Here is a 20771-nt window from a genome sequence, read left to right as displayed (position 1 = left end):
GAGAGATGTGAAGCTTTGAAAATCATCAAAGCTGCATGAGGGTGTGATAGATCCAATTGTGCGGACAGAGGGAGAGACATGACTCTCGGGTCATAGATGGGAAATGACAAACACTGAGACAGATGCTCACATTTCGTTATTAATAAAGGCACTATTTTGAGGTATAACCCTTATAAGTCAGTGGTGTAGTCTACGTGATACGCAGGTATACGCCGTATACCCACTAGGAATGTTCAAGGATTTCCGTATACCCACTTAAAAAGCGCGAGGATATGTAACCATGCAATAAATCACAAAATATGATTTGTGTTTTGTTGCTTTTGACATGAAACAAAGTTTTATATTTCTCAAAGTCTCAAGTTTCATATTTTGAGCATTTTACTTCGGAATAATAATAAAAAACATATACCGTTTGGGCGCTCTTTAATGTGATCGCAGTATCAGTTCAAGAAAAGCGGCAGCCTGACGCGCCCGTGAACTGATCCTCTCCTCTGCTTTAATACCAGTTACAGCGCGAAATAAACATGAAGGAACATCTGAAGGTAAGATAAAAAATACAGTTCAACTTAACGAAATCCATATCATGAGATATAATCGCTTAATCAGTGTTTAAACTGCAGAAAGATGTTAATAACAGCTTGTAAACAATGTCACATAACATCACATTTACTTTAGAAAAACATATTCAGTGACCATAAACTCGTTAGTCAGCTAGAAAAATGAACTCTAGAAAGGAGCATTTAGCTAAATATATACACCATATTACCTATTAATTATAATTTTTTAATGTTCTTCAATAGCCTATATTATGCATGTTTGAATAAATCCGTCAAGTTGACAGCCACCATTTAAATTTATATTTCAAAACACGAACTGGAGTAGAAATAAATTTAAAGTTATTAGGCCTATTATAACCTTATTAATATAAAAAATTCCTTAAGTGTAATTTAAGTTTGTAAACAAATCAGTTCATTTTAACCTTCAATATTAATGTAGTACCAACTGATTCCCGTTATACAGCATTAGATTTTTTTTCTTGAGAAAATTTGCCATGTACTGTACCTGATATACAGTATATCCAAAATAACTGATATCGAATTGAATTGCAAGTTAGTGAATTAAAATGCATAACTATGATGACAGACTGACATGGTGCAAAACAGAAAAAGTCCAAACAGGGTGATATTGTGACATACTGATAAGCCTCATCTTTCCATTATTGTTACACTCTAAAAATGCTGGGTTAAAGTTGGGTTGAAAATGGACAAACCTAGCGATTGGGTTGTTTTAACCCAGCAGTTGGGTTAAATGTTTGCCCAACCTGCTTGGTAGTTTTATTTAACTCAACTATTGCTTAAAAATGACTATATGGCTGGCTTAAAATGAACCCATAGGTTGGAAATTGAAAATCAGACACATAAGTACTAGAGGCAACAATAATAATCAAAAGGTGATAATTTATTAATAAACAATATTATGCATGTTTATTGCTTAACTATTATATTTAATATTAATAAATGTTAATTTCCAACATATTTTGGGTTAATTTTAAGCAAGCAATACAGCAATTTTTACACAATAGATGAGTTAAATAAAACTACCCAGGAGTTTGGGCAAACATTTAACCAAATCGCTGGGTTAAAACAACCCAATTGCTGGGTTTGTCCATTTTCAACCCATTTGGGTTGTTTTTAACCAAACAATTTTTAGAGAGTAATAACAGTTGCAACTTGCAGCCTTAAATGTGCATTGAAATTTTCTAGCTGATAAAACATATGTTACAGGGACCTTATTCATATAACATCTAAGGCCATCTTAACTGGCTGAGTTAGATGGTGATTGATACTAAACAGTAGAAAATCAGTCCAGAGGCTCTTCAGCTGTAAATGTCACTGGCTGTTAAAGTCTTATGTTGATTATAATAAATTGACATGTAGATAACACACACATAAGCCGTCTTTCAGAATGCTCTCATATAGCCTTGATCAGATGCATACTATATGCATTAGTGAGTGTGGCGGTGCTTATGGGGTGTCGCTCTGGGACGGGTAAGTATGAGGCCGGGAGGGAAAAATCACAGTATACTCACTACAAAAAACTAGACTACACCACTGTTATAAGTGTACTAGTAATAAACATCATTAAAGGGATAGTTCACCCAAAAATGAAAATTTGATGTTTATCTGCTTACCCCCAGGGCATCCAAGATGTAGGTGACTTTGTTTCTTCGGTAGAACACAAATGATGATTTTTAACTCCAACCGTTGCCGTCTGTCAGTCAAATAATGCGAGTGGATGGGAACTTCTACTATAAGAGTAAATAAAACTTGCATAGACAAATCCAAATTAAACCCTGCGGCTCATGACGACACATTGATGTCCTAAGACACGAAATGATCGGTTTGTGCGAGAAACTGAACAGTATTTATATCATTTTTTACCTCTAATACACCACTATGTCCAACTGCGTTCAGCATTCGCTTAGTGAGGTCTGATCGCGCTCTGACAACAGCAGTGATGTCTCCTGCTTATACTTCAATGAGTGCTAGACGTTACTGCCGTTGTCAGAGCGCGATCAGACCTCACTAACCGAGTGCTGAACGCAGTTGGACATAGTGGTGTTTTAGAGGTAAAAAATGATATAAATACTGTTCGGTTTCTCGCACAAACCGATCGTTTCGTGTCTTATGACATCAATGTGTCGTCACGAGCCGCAGGGTTTCATTTGGATTTGTCTATGAAAGTTTTTCGACTCTTATTGATTGTGTTCCCATTCACTCGCATTATAAGACTGACAGACGGCAACGGTTGGAGTTAAAAATCATCATTTGTGTTCTACTGAAGAAACAAAGTCACCTACATCTTGGATGCGCTGTGGGGGTAAGCAGAGAAATATCAAATTTTCACTTTTGGGTGAACTATCCCTTTAATAAATACATAAATAAATAAATATATTCCTATATTTTTGTGTGTGTGTGTTGTGTGTGCGTTTGTAATTCGCACCCTTACTATTGGGGGAAGAATTTAAAAAATTCCATGAATGCATATAAAAAATGCAGAATCGAATTGCAAAAAATTTTAATGTGAATTGTCTTGAATCTAATCATTCTGAATTTGCAAAAAATCGTTTTTTGAATCAAAATCTGTGAACAGTGAATTGAATTGATTTGCTGTCTACCCAAAGATTCACAGCTCTAGTATATATTTATATATGTGTTTGTGTGTAAAATGTAAAAAAAAGTGGTGACAGTTGCTGGCTTTGTTCCTGAATGAATCAATGTTGTCGAAAGAATCGATTAACAACATGATTCAGTGACTCATTCATAAAGGGATGAATAAACAATGAATAAATCAGTGTTTTGAAAGAATTGGTTTAGTGAACAATTCAATGATTTCTTTCATTAAATGACTTTCCTTCCTGAATAAACATTGTTTTGAATGAATCAGTACAGTGACTCACTCATAAAGTCACTCACTTGTCGCCACCTCTAATACACTGACAAAAATCTTCATCGATATGTAGTTTTCTGGTATGTTTACTCGTAAAGGTTATTACTCGACTCTATGTATTATATAATCAGCAGACAAATGAAAAACATTTCGGTATTAGACAATAATTTTTACCTTTATATTTCAGCAAGGAGATCATCACATTTGGGTGTCTGGCATTGTCATTGGTTCCAGAAAACTCCTGACATAACTAATAATAGCCTAATCTTTATAGCCTATAATCTTTACCAGTGAAGGATAAGGTGTCAGTTCACGAAACAGCTAAACAGTCTCTCTTAGTATAAATAAAGAGAATAGCTGACAGATCGCCCTATTCTCTTTTTTACTCAGTTTCATTTGTTTTGTAGTCTTTCATGCCTCTTCTTTCTCTTTTTAAAAACCCTTTCTAGGTGCACAAAAGATCACTAATGCTCCTTTATGTCAATGACAGCCTTGAAAGCAGGAGTAGGCCTCGCTGGGTGATCAAAAGCCCTGTCTCGCCCCCTCCCTCTTTGAGCATAATGAGACTAACGCTTCAGCCCGTTCTGTTCTTTATTTGGCAAACCTGAGTATCCCCATTAACACGGCGAATTGCGAGGATGAATCACTGATTCCGTCCAGCGATATTTGATGTTTCAGGTAATAAGCGTGGCTTAGCACTAGCATATTCAAAGGCTATCATACTTGGGTAATTTGTTTTTTCAATGGAAGATCATTAGTAATAGGATTATAACTGCAGAGCGAACCCTGAAGGCTTTTCATTTTCTCAGTGGCAGCACCGCTCAACACATCGTATGGCTCCTAGAGATTCATTTATGTAGATGCTTCCTAATGCACCTTCAGTTGCGTGATTTCTGATTGGAGGACGCCAAAGACCTCAGCCAATCATAAGACCTCTTTATATTTTAGAATATTGAGTGCAGTAGGGATCTTGAAGTTAAATCCAATTTATTTTCTTCAAACAGAATTAGATTTTTAGTGATTATGACTTGCCATGTGCTCTGAGGTTGTTAAGTGGTGATCGAAGCTTCTGATGTGATTTCAACTCCATAAAAGCATGTTTAATAACCAAATTCACTGTGAAGAACTAAGCTACCTATAATACTAATGAGATATCGACCAATCGTGTGTGTATGTATATGTATGTGTATATGTGCACACACACACACACACACACACACACACGCATATATATATATATATATATATATATATATATATATATATATATATATATATATATATATATATATATATATATATATATATATATATATATATATATATATATATATATAAATAGTAAAATAACCTTTCTATACTGTATTTAAATGTGGAAAAAAATGAAATATGCAAAAAAGTTTGTAAAGATTAGTTTTTTGAATTATATATTTAGTTTTTTTTCCATGCATTTTTCAACAAGTGGCCGGTCTCATCCAAAAAGAACTAGAGTTTAGAAATTTTTATCATATTTTCATAACATTTTTTTGCTTGAAACCAATTGTTGGAATGCTGTGATTCATTTCAGAGTTGGCTGATTCGTTCAAGGCTTTGCAGGAGATGTTTTACAAATGTCTATGGAGAAAATGAATGGGAAAAAGTCTGAGGTCACTGTTATATATATGTGTTAGATGTGCATTTTAGTGAACTAGGCTTCAAGCTCTTATGTATTGTGAGACAGAGTATGTCAGCATTTACACTGCCTTTGTCTACCCTCAATTTAGTGGTGCCTCGCAACTTTTCTCTGTCACTGAAAATGTTTTTTTTCGATTCCCCTAGCAATCACACACAGCCAGCGTTTTTTCCTCCTCTATTGTTCGGCAGCATGAATCTCAACTTGTCTCTGATGTTTAAATGCATGCTGCCATTTAATTGCTTGTTGCTATGGTGACGCAGACTGTTAACAAAGGCAACGTCGGATCCGGATAACAAGAGATAGCTATTCTGTCTCTCAGGTAGCCATCTGATTCATCAATATTTATATCACATCCTGCTTTTCAGCAGATCTGAAATTCAATACCAGGTCCCCCACACAGCCTTAGATGTTTGTTTTCTCTCTCTCACATGCTTTCTTCATCGTTCTCATATTGATTTAATTGCATTTTATGTTCACATCTGGCCCAGGAATGCAGCAGGGGGACGGGTTTGCCAAAAAAGACGGGTAAATGTTTTGCTATCCTTGATTTGTTAGGATGGAGGTAAATGTCTCCTTGCCCACATATGCTAATTTAAAAAAACAGAAGTAAGAAAAACTAATAGAGAGAGGAGCTTTGGAGGGCTGGTTGGTGTTGCCTTTCAGTAAACATCAAGAGAATGAAGGTTAAAAGAATAGTTCAGCCAAAAACTGAAAATTCTGCCATCTTTTACTCCTCCTTATGTCGTTCCTAACCTGTTCTTGAATGTAATTAGGAGAATGAGGACATCAAACTCCAAATAATTTTAATTTATATGACTCAGTATGATTCTTGTGCTATATTACAAGACTTCTAAAGTCATATTATTGTTTTGTGTGAGAAACAGATTGAATGTTATTCTGTGAAAATCTTCCTTGGCATGTTTTCAATCAAGTACTGATTCCCATTTTTTCAATAAATGATTCTTTTGAATCAAATCGAATCATTTCAGTTCCACAATTCTGTCTTAGTGGTATTGTTCTCTTACTTAAACATTGGTGTGTTTTCTACATAAAGCTGTCAGAGGATTTGAAATGTAGTTCATGATTCAAATGGCCTGCTTTTATGATGCTTTTATGGTGCTTCTTTCAGGTTTATTGCTCTGAGTGTACATAAAAAAAAATCTTTTTTCATGGAGAAAAGAAAGTCATATAGGTTTAGAACAACAGATCAGGGTTTAGAACAGGGTTTTTGGGTGAAATATCCCTTTAAGGCTTGAGTCATTCTATATCTTTTAAAATCCATTCTACTTTTCGACACTGTTCTTAATTTGAGCTAGATCTGCCAGTCGATTCAAATCAAATGAAACACTGATATGCTGATTATGAATCAGTTAATCACATAAATATTTTAATTAGAAAACATACATAAATCATTGAAAGGATATTACATAAAATGGTTTTAGAAGTCAATATATTGTTTTATTTCAGCGATAAATGTCTGTACCTTCTGCGTCGTGTTCTTGTTGTTTTTTCACTTTCACTTTTTTGTACTAGTGATAGTCTTAAAGAGACAGTACCGTTTTACCAATGCTTATGTAATATGCAGATAGTACAAATGATGCATGTAAACAATATGGTGCAGGCATTTAAATGACAATCATACATTTTGGCTCTATTAAAATGGAAGAATTTATTAAATGGGCTCCTACAGTTGGTATTCGGTTTCATTAATATTCGGCAGTAGGCGAATGAGACCGTTATATAGCGCTTTCAAATTACGGCACAAAGACACATAGCGAACGAGCGAGAGAAGGAGAGGGCGGTAGTGGGCCTTGGTTTCCTTCATTTGCAGATATGAAAAGCGAGGCCCTATCTAGGCTCATCATTTAAATATCACAGTGGCAGTGAGCTCTTTGATCTCCTCGGTGGTAATTGGGGTCGTAGCAGGCGAGTCATTTTCCTCTCTTTCTCTTTCTCGTCCTCTTGCGCAGTATCCGAGAGATTTTCCTCTCCAGGAAATCCGCCGGCAATATGGACTCCCCACCAATGTTTCATATATCCGTCCCGAACCTTCATCTACCTACTGTACGTGTCAAATTACATCCTGGCCTTCTCTAGTGACAAAATCCAGACGCGCCGCAGAAAGTTTGAGCAAATAGCTTGCAGGGCAAGCAAATACAAAGGGATGCGCTCAGGAGATTTGCCTTTTTTATTTGAGGTGTCCAGAATAGAGGAGAGATTGCGTAAGCTGTGAATCTTTGAGATGAAAGCGCTAAGGGTTGTGATGGTCGACCAGCTTGTCTATTTTTTCCCTTCTAATTTGTTTTAGCGTTTAATATTTTTAGCTATGCTACTTTAAAGGGATGAATTTATAAATGCAGAGAGGGTTTTAGTGCGCTGACACCATGTTGTTAGACTGTCAGAATGGTAAATGCTCTCCATAAAGTTGAATCTCTACATTTATCCATTTTTAAAGCACCGCTCTTACTGCTTTTGTAACAAATCCACTGTCTTCAACAATAAATTTCAAGACATAATGCTGTTTTTTTTGGTAGACTGTGATAGTTTTGTGCAATAAAGGTTATGTAGTTGTTTAGCCCATATATTTGTTGAATGTCTTTCAGTTAACCATTCTTGAATTTAGTCAGTGCTATTTTTTAAGAGTTGGTTGTTGATCTATGTACAAATACAGATGGATGACGTCTCAGGACAAAACTCATCTCAAGATCCCTGCTTTATGTTCTGTCCTACCAAACTGTTTTGAACACAAGACTATAAGTGTATGTGTGTGTGTGTGTGTGTATATGTATGTGTGTGTGTGTATATGTGTATATATGTATGTATATGTATATATATGTGTGTGTGTGTATATATGTAACTAAATTAATAGCTATATATTTAGTCTGAAATCCATTCACATGATTCATAATTAGTGTCAGGGTTTCATTGAACCTCCCAACACATTCATCAATATATTTTTATTATCTGCATTATTAAAATGTGTGTGTGTGTGTGTATATATATATATATATATATATATATATATATATATATATATACGCTGTCAATCGATTTAAAAAAAATGTAACTAATTAATTGCACATTTTTCTGTAATTAATTGTGATTAATCACACCTAACATGAAAGTTTTTAATATTGTAATATATATTGTAATAATTTCACATTTAATTTTCAAATTAATGTAGAAACAACTTCAATAGAGTATATTTTAAATGTTTGATCTAACAGGTAGGGATATACAGAAACCGAATAACGTCGTTATCAAACACTTCCCAGTCTTCGCTTCAGAAATTATAAATTAATTATAGATTAATCCTTATTAAAGCTACAAAAATTATTAAATCAAGAGCAGTGAGTGATTTTCTCTGTCTTTTGTTCTTTAACAATGATTAATAATGACAGACATCACAGCAGCAAGTTTATTAGGCTGCTGTCACTTTAAGATCTGATGCACACATGACGTGGATCTGACACACATCCGTTGTCCTCACAACTCTTTACAGTCATTTAAGACTTTATTTAACTCATTTATGACTACTTTTGGCAAGTGGGCATTTTGGCATAATTTTGTGTTTTATCCATTCAAGCGTGAAAGAGAACTGAAATATATGTGACCCTGGACCACAAAACCAGTTATATTTTTAAAAATAATGAATAAATGAAGCTTTCCATTGATGCATGGTTTGTTAGGATAGGACACTATTTGGATGAGATACAACTATTTGAAAATCTAGAATCTGAGCGTGCAAAAAAATCAAAATAGGTTGTCCAAATGAAGTGTTTAGCAATGCATAACCACTCACAAAAATATTTTTTGATATATTTACGGTAGTAAATTTACAAAATATCTTCATGGAACATGATCTTTACTTAATATCCTAATGATTTTTGGCATAAAAGAAAAATCGTTAATTTTGACCCATACAATGTATTGTTGGCTATTGCTACAAATATACCCGTGCAACTTATGACTGTTTTTTGTGGTCCAGAGTCACACACATTTTATATATATATATGTAATATATATAATGTATATGCACAGATGAGTAGAGTACTATTGGATGAAATATTGGAGTAGAAAATGGAAGCAAAGCCCTGCAATTTGACCCTTTGTAGTAGTTCCCCAGAGTTTGTGAATAGGTCAAAAGGAATAATAGATATGTCTGACAACAACTTAACTGTTTGAAACTGTGAGTTTCCTGCGCTCTGTCCTGAAATGACTTTCCATACACCGGGACCTGCTCTAGTATTTGTGTGTGCCCTGCCAGTAGGCTTTTGTCGACCCTGGATGTCGGAGTATGTGTGTTTCCTATTTCTTTTAGGCCTCCAGGCTCAGACAGCCTTCTGCCCAGACCGCTTTCTCCCACTGGACTCCAGCAGAGTCTGTCTGCACATCTAAACACACTGATCAGGTCTATAAAGAAACTTCCTACATCTTTGTGAACTTCCAAGAACTCAAACCTTCCTTGTGGAATTGTATTTGAGGCTTATATCTATATCAAAGCTATCCCATGAGTCCCATGGGGGCAGAAAACAGCTGGTGAGCTAGTAGCTGCTGTGGGAACGTGAATCGGTTTGGGATATTCCGATAGTGATGCGGTATTGCTAGGCAACCGGAGAATGATTGAAGGAAAAGAATATGAACATTCCGTCATCATTTACTCAGTCTCATGTTGTTCCAAACCTGTATGAGTTTCTTTCTTCTATTGAACACAAAAGAAGATATTTTGAAGAATGTTGGTAACCAGACAGTCGATGCACCCATTGACTTCCATGGCATTTTTTTTTCCTACTATGGAATCAGTGGGGTCCATCAACTGTCTGGTTACCAACATCCTTCAAATTAAATTTTCCTGATAATTTACTCACCCCCATGTCATCCAAGATGTTCATGTCTTTCTTTGTTCAGTCGAAAAGAAATTAAGGTTTTTGATAAAAACATTCCAGGATTATTCTCCATATAGTGGACTTCAATGGAGCCCAAACGGTTGAAGGTCAAAATTACAGTTTACAGTCATCCCAGACGAGGAATAAGGGTCTTATCTAGAGAAACCATTGCTCATTTTCTAAAATAAATTTAAAATTTTATACGTTTTAACCATAAATGCTCATCTTGAACTAGCTCTCTTCTTCTTCTCTAATGGAATTCTGGCAGTGTGGACACTGCTAAGTGTATTACTGCCCTCCACAGGTCAAAGTTTGAACTAAATTGCCATATACAATATGCTAGTGCAAGTATATAACAATTTAGTTCAAACTTTGACCTGTGGACTTTGAACTTAAGAAAGACATGAACATCTTGGATGACATGGGGGTGAGTAAATTATCAGGAAATTTTAATTTGAAAGTGAACTAATCCTTTAAAATATCTTCTTTTGTGATTAACAGAAGAAAGAAACTCATACAGGTTTGAAAGAACATGAGGGTGAGTAAATGATGACATTTTTCATTTTTGGGTGAACTATCCCTTTAACTGTCTTTTTTCCTGTAAAATCCTGCATAATGTTTGTGCAACTTTTACTTACAAGAAAAGAATGTAGTGAAAAGTGACTTTGCAGCAAAGTCCTATGGGTTGCAACATCATGAGGGTGAGTAAATGATGACATAATTAGAATTCCATTGAATGAAGGAAATGAAACATTCTTCTGTGCTTTCATTCCGGGCCTAACTTCCTTTTTTCAAGTAGACATCCCCCGTTCGGAGACAAAAGCTCTCAACACATTAATAATGCAGTGATATCGAGCTGTCATTGAAACAAAGGTGGCTCAGTGGTTGAGGTGAATGACTGATAAGCGTGTTACTGTACCCTTGTGGGTTTGAAGCTTTCTCTGGGGTGGTGATTAAAGATCTAGGCTGGTAACTGGAAGGTTTGCAGGTTTGAGACTGCATGTAAAGCTAATTTTACTCTTAACTTAGCCAATGATATTTTGCTTCATTGTGGGGTTACAGGTTGCGCACACACTCAGCTAATTATACAGAATTGATTTTAGTGTCCCGTTGAAAGTAGGTCATCAGATATTAGGCAAATTGTGTCGAATGCTTTGACTCACTGGACCGTAATTCATTATGCAGAAAACTATTAGCCTTCCTCATTTATGAGTGAATTAATAATAGAATTTGGAGGGCTAAATATTTAGACTAAAGGCCCTTTCACGCAACTTGTGTCGGGGCTTCAGTGCACCTCTAAACAAAACCACAATGCACTGCTTTGACCTTTGTATGTTTATGTTTAAGTTGGTAGTGGGAAGGTAGTAAAATTGTTCTTGGTAAACCGTGAAAGCAGATGAATGAGGTGACATGCATTCGAGCCAAGGTTTTTATTAACAAAAACTATTTTGACAAATGGCCGTAAAAATATTTTGATTAACTGAAATGTTTTATATATAATATAAATATATAAATATATATATATATATATATATATATATATATATATATATATATATATATATATATATATATATATATATATATATATATATATATACTCTTTTGCATTAGTAAGATGTATCTTGTTCATGAAAGAAGTCCTATGCTTACCAAGGCTGCATTTATTTGATCAAAAATACAGTAAAAATAATATTGTGAAATAGTATTACAATTTAAAATACCATTTTTTTTTTATATCAATATATTGTAAAATGTAATTTATTCCTGTTATAAAGCTGAATTTTCAGCATCTTCAGTGTCACATGATCCTTCAGAAATCATTCTAATATGCTGATTTGCTGCTCAGTAAATATTTCTTATTATTGTTAAAAAATAGTTGTGCTGCTTAATATTTTTGTTGAAACGTGATTTTTTTTTTGTATTATTATTTTTTTTTTTAATCAGGATTCTTTGATTTAATAGAACGTTCAAAAGAACAGCATTTATTTGAAATATCTTTTGGAACATTATAAATGTCTTTACTGTCACTTTTTTGATCAATTTAATGCATTCTTGCTGAATAAATGTTTTAATTTCTATTAAAAAACAGTCTTACTTATCCCAAACTTTTGAACAGTAGTGTGCAGAGATAAAACTGTAAACTTTTGACCCGTGGTGTAACCTTTTTTTATTTTATTTTTTTATTTTGTCCCAGTCCTCTTTGGTCTAGTTATTTTTCTCCTGATGTGTGTGCTTGAATATAAGCTATTTTACGCACACCTGAACACCTGGTTCCTTGTTGTGGTGTTCATACGAGCGAAACCATCTAGACACTGCAATCCTTACCGTTTTTCATTGGATATGAGCACACTTTTCATTCATGCCTAGCCAAAGGGCCACACGACAGCTGGTGGTTATTTCGATGGCTGTCTCTAAATGAGATGCCTCTCCTTTCAATTCTGCCTAACAAACATTACATTCATCCTTTGCGGTATAAACTACTCAATGAGATTTAGTGTGCTTATAAAAGCCATCTCGCTGTGTGGGTGTTTCTGGGTCTGTAATTATGTTCGAACCCTCCAAGGAATCTGTCGAAAAGCCATTTTGGAAGCATTATCATTAAATATAGCTTACATCTTTGTGGTAATCAAGAAACACTTGTTAACTAAAAGACTGCTGCCAAACATTTGCATGATGGCTCCATCATGGGTGTCTCTCCATGGAGAATTACTCTGTTGCACCTCGATCAGCGATACATCACAAATATAACGAGATAACGGGCTAGACGTGCTGGCAGGGAGGAAATATGAGGTCCGACTCCCTAACGTGACTCGGATTGGTTTCTTTCACATTAACCTTGCGGTAATTGAGTTCTAATAATCTTTGGTATATAGGCGAGTAAATTGGAATGAAGCGTTCCATTTCTCAGGGCGCTTCTGACGCCTTTTTCCTTCCCGACCTGCAGACGTCTCTCCCACCACGCTTGGCTTGGAGGTTCATTTGCAGCTGGAGGGAAGGGGACGGGGTAAATAGAAGAGAACTGCTCTTGTGTCTCCTCCCCGCCTGTCCTCGGATCCGCTCTCTCCTTCCAATCTCCAGCTGTCACCGCCACTGCCATCTCTCCCGGGGGTGGAGGAAGTAACAGTGTGCCGTACCCTCAGCCAATCAGAGCAGCTGGTCCGTGTTGGGGAAAAATGGGGCGTTGTGGAAACAGCTGCCTCAGACAGACAGCTGAGGAGCTTGACTGCTCCCCAAACAAATGTTTTGTTCCCGGCATGAAACCAGGTCCAAATCCCCGTCCTGCCATGGGCCGAGGGTTCATCACCCAGTTTCAATTTTGAGTACGAGTTTATTCAGTCTATTGTTACCAGACTTTTGACTTTCAACAAAGTCTGATTCACCGTGCAGCCTGTTCTGACCAATAAGTGCTAGCTTAGACAGGAAGAGACACAGTTTGTTTTGTTTTTACATGCAGTTTAGAGGTGGATTTATCTGATTTGATGCCACTAACCTGCAATTACTGTTTGTGCGTTCGCTGTGGGCTTTGGTCAAAGGGCGTTTTCAGACCTCTAATTTGTTTGTATTTGTTGCAAAATGGACTAAATTGTTACAAAGTTGCATTTTCCCCTTGATTTTATTTTCACTAGGCAACATTTAAAAAATGAACAAATTTTGATTCTTCTCATGATCAGAATGTCTATGGAAGCTTGTTTCTGCCATGGAATAAAACAATTTAAAAGATTTATCTCCCATTTCTGACTTTACGTTATAACTCACAATTGCTAGTTTATATCACACAATTCTGAGAAAAGAAGTCAGAATTCTGCGAGTTTATATGACTTATTTTCTCCGAGAAATAAACTCGTAATTCTGAGAAAGTCAGAATTGCGACTTTATAACCTGCAATTGTGAGTTTTTATCATGCAATTCTGACTTTATAACACACAATCGAGACTTTATATCATGCATTTCTGAGAAGAAAAGTGAAAATAGAAGTCACAATTAGCTTTTTCATTTGTTATTCAATGGCGGAAATAAGCTTCTATAGTCTGTGGGCTGTTTATACTACCATTCAAACGTTTGGGATCAGGTGTACACCAAAATATACCTGAGACCATCTTTGGTCTTGGTCCATTTGTTTTGATGTGGTTCCAAGTACAATTTCCATGTTCATATATGCCTAGACAAATCAAACTAAGAAAGAAAATGAACCCCATATCATTTTTTTATGCTTGCTTGATCCCAGTTATCATAATATGGTGCATTTTTGTTCACATGAAGTTGATTGGATTTCAAAATATAGATTATAAAGACTCATTCTTTAGAGTTAAACTAGATACAGACCAGCCAATAACAAGCATTATCGATTTATATTGCAAGAGCGCAGGTGTGAAAACCCCTGTAGATCTTTGACAGAGTCTTAAATTCTTAAAGTGGTCCTGCTTGTAGCCTCTCCCTTGAAATTCGATTTAATATTGACTCGAGAAGGCGTTAAGACCATAGAGCCTGACAGCAGAGCAGAATAGTACTATTACCACTGCATTAATAATGTAGGCTCAATGATAACCACCACTGCAATCTGAGAGTGAAGAGGGAAGACGCCTGAGAGTTAGAATCCCGTTTCCTCCTCATCTTCTCTGGAGCGGCCCTGACCGCCGCAGGTCCTCACAGGCCACTAGATTCATCTCTCTCCCATCTCTTGGAGAGATTATCAAACTCTTATGGGCCCCTCACTCTCCAGGCATCTCTGTGAGATCCCATTCCATTTGAGACTATCCAAAAGGCTTCAAATCAAGATAAGGTAGCCTCAGTTGGCTTTAAAACTGACACTATTTACTTTCTTAACAAAGGTTTCTGATTGTAAAAAAAAGAGTTTGAATAGGTTTTGAATGCCTTTAGTTGACTTAAAAGGTTTTTAAACCACTGGAGTCACATGGATTACTTTAATGATGTTTTTACCTTTCTGGGGCTTAAAAGGTTTCATGGACTGTCAATGTAGAGATCTCAGATTTCTTTAAAAAGATCTTCATTCGGGTTCAGAAGATTCAGAACGAAAGTCTTACGGGTTTGGAATGACATGAGGGTGAGTAATTAATGACACAATTTGAATTTTTGGGTGAACTATCCCTTTACACTGCGTTCCAAATTATTATGCAAGTGACCTATCAGTAAGATTTCAGTAGAATAAACATTCAGATTTTAGTTTTTCTAAGAAAATGTTTGTTTGTTTATTTATCCATGTCTTTTTAGATAACTGGTATCAATCTCAGACAAAATAATTTGCCAGGTCTATGGAAACCCTACTCAGAGGTTGTTCCACATTATTAAGCAAGTCACAGTTCTTATGCAATACGGAGAGGAAGAAAGATCTTTCTGAAGATGAAAAGCATGAAATGGTGCAATGTTGTGCAAAAGGCATGAAAACAACTAATATTTTTTAGCAGAACTCGGTCAGATAAAGGCTTATTAAGGAAAGTTCCTGTCAAAAAAATTAATTGCATTAAAAGGGCAGCTATAAAAAAGCCAGTGTTGAGCAGTAAATGGGTATTTGAAGCTGCTGGTGTCTCTGGAATCTCAAGAAGCTCTCCATGCAGGCTGGCAGTTGTGCGTAAAGATGCATTTTAGCCACCCCTAACCAAACCTCACAAAGAGAAACATTTGCAGTGGGTTTAGAAATACATGAAGACTCATTTTTAAATAGTTTTATTCACTGACTAATGCTGTACTACAATAGATGGTCTAAACGGATGGATTTCTGGATGGTTGGTGAATGGCCACCACGTTCCAAGACTGCGATGTCAGCAAGGAGCTGGCGGGTGATGATTTGGGCTGGAATATTGGGAAGTGAGATGGAAGGTCCCTTTAGGGTCTCTGAGGGTATTAAAATGACTTTTGCAAGATATGTGAAGTTCATAACTGGCCATTTTCAGCTATGATATAAAAAGGTGCCTTCTGAAATACAATGCACTATGCACTATCCCATGCTGCAAAAAAACACCACAGCAATAAAACTGTTTGAAAATGTATTTCTACACCCACTGTAAATGTTTCTCTCTGTGAGGTTTGGTTAGTGATGGCTGAAATGCATCTTTACGCACAACTGCCAGCCTGCATGGAGAGCATCTTGAGACTCCAGAGACGCCAGCAGCTTCAAATACCTGTTTGCTGCTCAACACCATGGCTTTTTTATAGCTGCCCTTTTAATACAATTATTTTTTTTGACAGGAACTTTCATTAATAAGCCTTTATCTGACCGAGTTCTGCTGTGCTCTAAATCACTCACAAATCTTATGATAATTTGATAATCTCCATTCAGTTTTCACACAATATTAGTTGTTTTCATGCCTTTTGCACAACATTGCACCAGTTCATGCTTTTCATCTTCAGAAAGATCTTTCTTCCTCTCCATATTGCATGAGAACTGTGACTTGTGACTTGTGGAACAACCTCTAAGTAGGGTTTTCATTGACCTGGCAAATTATTTTGTCTGAGATTGATACCAGTTATCTAAAAAGACATGGATAAATAAACAAACAAACATTTTCTTAGAAAAACTAAAATCTGAATGTTTATTCTACTGAAATCTTACTGATATGTCACTTGCATAATAATTTGGAATGCAGTGTAAAAGGAACAAAACTGTCTTTTTTATAATATGTAATCAAAATGTAGTACATTTTCCACCTCTGAATAATTTTTTTTTTTCTATCCTTATGACCTAATCAAGGCTGCATGCATGGCATTAGAAAAAGAATATTAACCAATAATAGCTCAATTTTCAGGATCAAATATGTTATGAATAGAAAGTTCAAAAGAACAGCTTTTATTTAAAACAGTACTTTAAATGTCTTTTCTGTAACTTCTAAACAATTTGATGCATTCTTGCGGAGTAAAAGTTTTCTTTCAGACAAAAAAAAAAGTACTTACCCCACACTTTTGAACAGTAAGGTATATTCATTGGTTTAGCTCATTTCCCAATTTCAAAATAGCTGGAGAACATCTCTCTGCATTAATTATGACTTTCTTTCTGTTAATCAGCACTACTTATATTTTTCAGTTTGAGCGGGAACCAGGGCCAAGTCTGGAAAACAATATTTCTAAAATAGGTTTTGAATGCCTTTAGTTGATTTTAAAGTAACAAAGTTGTCTTTTAATCAAAAAGGGGAAAAATATCACTATCATAATCCATTCAAATACAGATAGACAAAATGAAGCCCTGCCCTTCGTTAGCTCACTAATTATTCTGTTTCACATGAAAACATCACGTTACGGAATTTAAATGTGTGGTGTATGCAGTTTGATATTGTTTTTTCAGGATTTATTTAATTTCAAAAACCACAAAAGGAGTAATGGACCACAAAAAAAAAAAAAAAAAAAAAAAAAAAAAAAACTGGTTTGAAGTTGTTTTAAGAATTAGTTTTCATTATAGGTGCCCAAATTAGGATTTAAATGTCTTTTGTTATTATAAATTCTTGATTATGCATGAAATTAATGAAAAACAAACAGTTCATATTGTAGGATTAGACTAAAGCCCTGTTTGGACAGCACTAGTTTTCCCTCAGGAGGTCAGGTACTTATACGTGTTTCACAGAATTTGTTTTCTGGCCGACAGCCGGCGTCCTCTGAGAAATTGAATCCTGTCTGGATAGGACTATCTGTGATTATGGTATATTATTTGCCCTTCTGTATTCTCAACTTTGTCAGACACAGATGAAGCTACATTTCTCACTACACCACATCTTTATGGATTTAGACCTTTTTTGGCAAATTTCTGGGTAAAATAATAGTTGGTGGTTCAAGTGAATCGATAAGGAGCGCCTGGTTTAATCCATATAATAAGTCACATACTGTATTTAAGTCTTGTTTATTTCAATGGGTTTTGTGATGCTCACATCCAGACTCTTGGGCTTTGAATGGGAGATATGAATGTTGAGAGGAAAACTGTACCGTCATTGCAGTGAATGTTGAGCTGGTTTATCTGTTCTGTGAACTCGTTCTCCTCTATCGTCTCTGTTCGTGGCACGGAAAGTGAGAAACGCCTCTTGAAGTTCTTCATCTTGTTCATATCGCTGGACCAGAAGTCCTGTGGAGAATACAAGATCAGTTTATTTTCTTTTTTTCTTTTCTGAAAATGAGAAAATGACATTTGATTTGTTGTGCTCGCTACATGAAAGCTGTCATGCTATTAATGGGCTCTCGTGTTCTTGTTTTTTTCAGAATCTAGTTGAATTAAACTGAGATTGACTCAATGTTTACAACTTTTACAAAGATTTGCCTGTTCTGTCATCGCTGGCTGCTTTAGCGCTCTGTCAGAGAGCCAAGTTTGGTGCTCATTACACAAAAACTCCAGAAGATAAGTCTGCAATCAAAAGTGAGAGATCTCAAAATTAACTAAAAATGTTTCTCATGAAATTCTTCCAAGTGCAAACGGTCTGAGGTGCTGTCCGCATTCATTTTATAGCTATATACTCTTACGCTGCGTCCGAATATGCCTACTTCTATATGAGAAACAGTATGTGAGGTGAGTAGTATGTCCGAATTCATAGTATTCATAAAACAGTAAGCGAAAATGAATGACCTACTAGTTCTGCTGAGATTCTGAAGTGTGCATTCGGTGGACACTCTACTATCCCATGAGGCCACGGGAGAGGATTTATGAATGGAGGTGAAGCGACACAACTGATGTTGTAGGTCACATGACAATGATAACATGGCGGATAAAAGTATGTCCGGATTTCATTCATACTACACATACCATATAGAACATACTTTTAAGTTTCAAGCCAAATGTAGTAGCTACTATAAAGTATGCGATTTTGCATGCAGCTTTACCAAAGTCCCTTTAAGACCAGTCATTTCACTCGGCGGCCATCTTTGAAACGCCTTTCAGGCATGCAAGTGCAGCTCCTATCTCTTTGAATGAGGAAACAACAAATTCCCCAAAGCTGTTCGCCAAGCTTTCGATTAAAAACTTTTGCACTTTCTCCCATTCAAAACAATACGAGTAACGCATCTTGTGTTATTCTATAGTCTTTGCCTTTACTTTAGGTTAACTAGGTTGACCCATAATGTCAATATTTCATTTGCCAAAAGAATGTTAGGCAAAAAATACTGTCTCTACTCGCTCAAAACAGGTCATATACATTCATATCCGTCCAACATCAGTGCTTTATATAGAGCACAAAAAAATTAAAGAGATGATAGTTTTGGTGCAAGACATCTCTTTACTAGCATTTTAAATGAACTTTAGGGAAAAATAAACCATAATACACCACAAAAGTGTAAATTATGTGTCCTTTATAAGTAAAAAATGGTTTCTGTATGGATGTAACACGGCCTTTAAAGAGACAGATTTAATAAACTTGTAATGATATTAAATTCTTCACAGCTGAAGTTCAGCTCCGTCTCACTACAGCTTATCAAAATCTCTTCCTTTCTGCTCCTACGTTACTAGGCAGAGAGGTTGCTAAGAGTTCCAGTGCGGTTCATTTAATTCCGGGTGTGAGATCGTGCTGTGTGCTTTACTAATTATTTTGAAAGTGGGAGACTAGCCAATACTCCCATTGCCAATTAGCGTCAGCTACCCCCAAAATAACTGCCTCTCAGAGTGCCATTGTTTCTCAAATGACTCTCTGAAACAAAAAATAATAAAATAAATGCTAGTGTTAAAAAGTTCCCTTGTCAGCTGTGATGGTGTTTTTTTTTTCTTCTTCTTCTCTCATACTTGTTTTCTGCCTCCCTCTTTGATTATAGTGGTTGTTTTTTGCTAAGGATAATGATTTAGTTTTCCTGTCTTTGCAACATGACTCTCATAAGACAATAATTGCTCCATGCAGTCCCATCATATGGCTGATGAAATGCAGACCAGCGTCTGTTTGAATAATCTCATCATCTACCTTGTATTTATGGGAGGTTAACAGTTCTAACATGGAACAACATTTAGCTCAGTCTTCTGTGTTTTGCTTTTGAACTAAACTGTTTTTTTGTTTTTTTTGGAACAAGTCTTTTGAATGAATTCTGAAATGCTTAAATTTGTAAATTGACATAAATACTGTCTTTGTAAAATGAGTGCCGTAATGGCTTTTTCCTGCTTTCCAAGACTCACTGTTGCATGAACAAATAGCATTATAAGGCACGCTGTGAAGGGCCATTTCATTTTCATTTTTGGGTCAATGATGTGACGGCTCATTTTTTCCCAAAGGCCTTAATAAAAATAAAAAACAAAGATATGCCATCCAAAGTATGTAAGGCAGTACAACTAGATCTCTTTTATTGAAACCAAACGGTTTTAATTATATTTTGCTTTATATAAAGGTGTTTTAAAGATTTTGAAGTGTCAAAAAGTCATTCGGTTTAACCGTCCAAAGGCCAATACAGCCATTTCATTTGTGATTAAAATATCTTAAAATGTAATAAATGTATATATTTTTTATTCTGGAATGATTTTATAACATCATATATCAACATAGTGCAAAATGCTATTAAAATTATGTGTAATAAGTCATTGCTTTGTTATGAGAAAGATTGTTCAGAAAAATGAATTTCATTGATGTCATTCGGAGTAACCAATATAAAGGACCATTTTGGATCAAGTCATGCGATCTATATCTTGTGACAGGATGTGACATCATTCAGACACCTGCAAAGGACCACATGGACGTAATGAACTCTCTTTTAACTATTTGAAAAATTTGTTTTCACTTGCTCATATGCATGTCCCGAAACATCAGGTCATTCGGTACAACCGCTATAAAATATGGAAAATGTTGTAATATTTT

At 35.7% G+C, this 20771-nt stretch overlaps 2 protein-coding genes across 13 annotated transcripts in view; one reads left to right on the top strand and one right to left on the bottom strand.

Moving 5' to 3' along the window:
- The window catches only part of elk4 (ETS transcription factor ELK4), a 163362-nt gene that overhangs the window by 70605 nt on the left and 71986 nt on the right, over window positions 1-20771 (top strand). The gene's annotated exons all lie outside the window — the stretch shown is intronic.
- Window positions 1-20771, bottom strand: part of cdk18 (cyclin dependent kinase 18) — a 77989-nt gene that overhangs the window by 31281 nt on the left and 25937 nt on the right. For 6 of the 7 annotated variants that reach the window (XM_048172698.1, XM_048172695.1, XM_048172699.1 and 3 more), the window contains one exon: window positions 17941-18076. In XM_048172698.1, coding sequence (XP_048028655.1) covers window positions 17941-18058 — 118 coding nt within the window. In that variant the 5' untranslated portion in view covers window positions 18059-18076. Of the gene's footprint in view, window positions 1-409; window positions 537-17940; window positions 18077-20771 lie in introns of those variants that run through there. The other variant, XM_048172701.1, reaches the window with a different exon arrangement.

Source organism: Megalobrama amblycephala, linkage group LG21, assembly GCF_018812025.1.
Source record: "Megalobrama amblycephala isolate DHTTF-2021 linkage group LG21, ASM1881202v1, whole genome shotgun sequence".
Taxonomy (NCBI): Eukaryota; Metazoa; Chordata; class Actinopteri; order Cypriniformes; family Xenocyprididae; genus Megalobrama; species Megalobrama amblycephala.
This window is presented reverse-complemented; position numbering and strand designations above follow the sequence as displayed.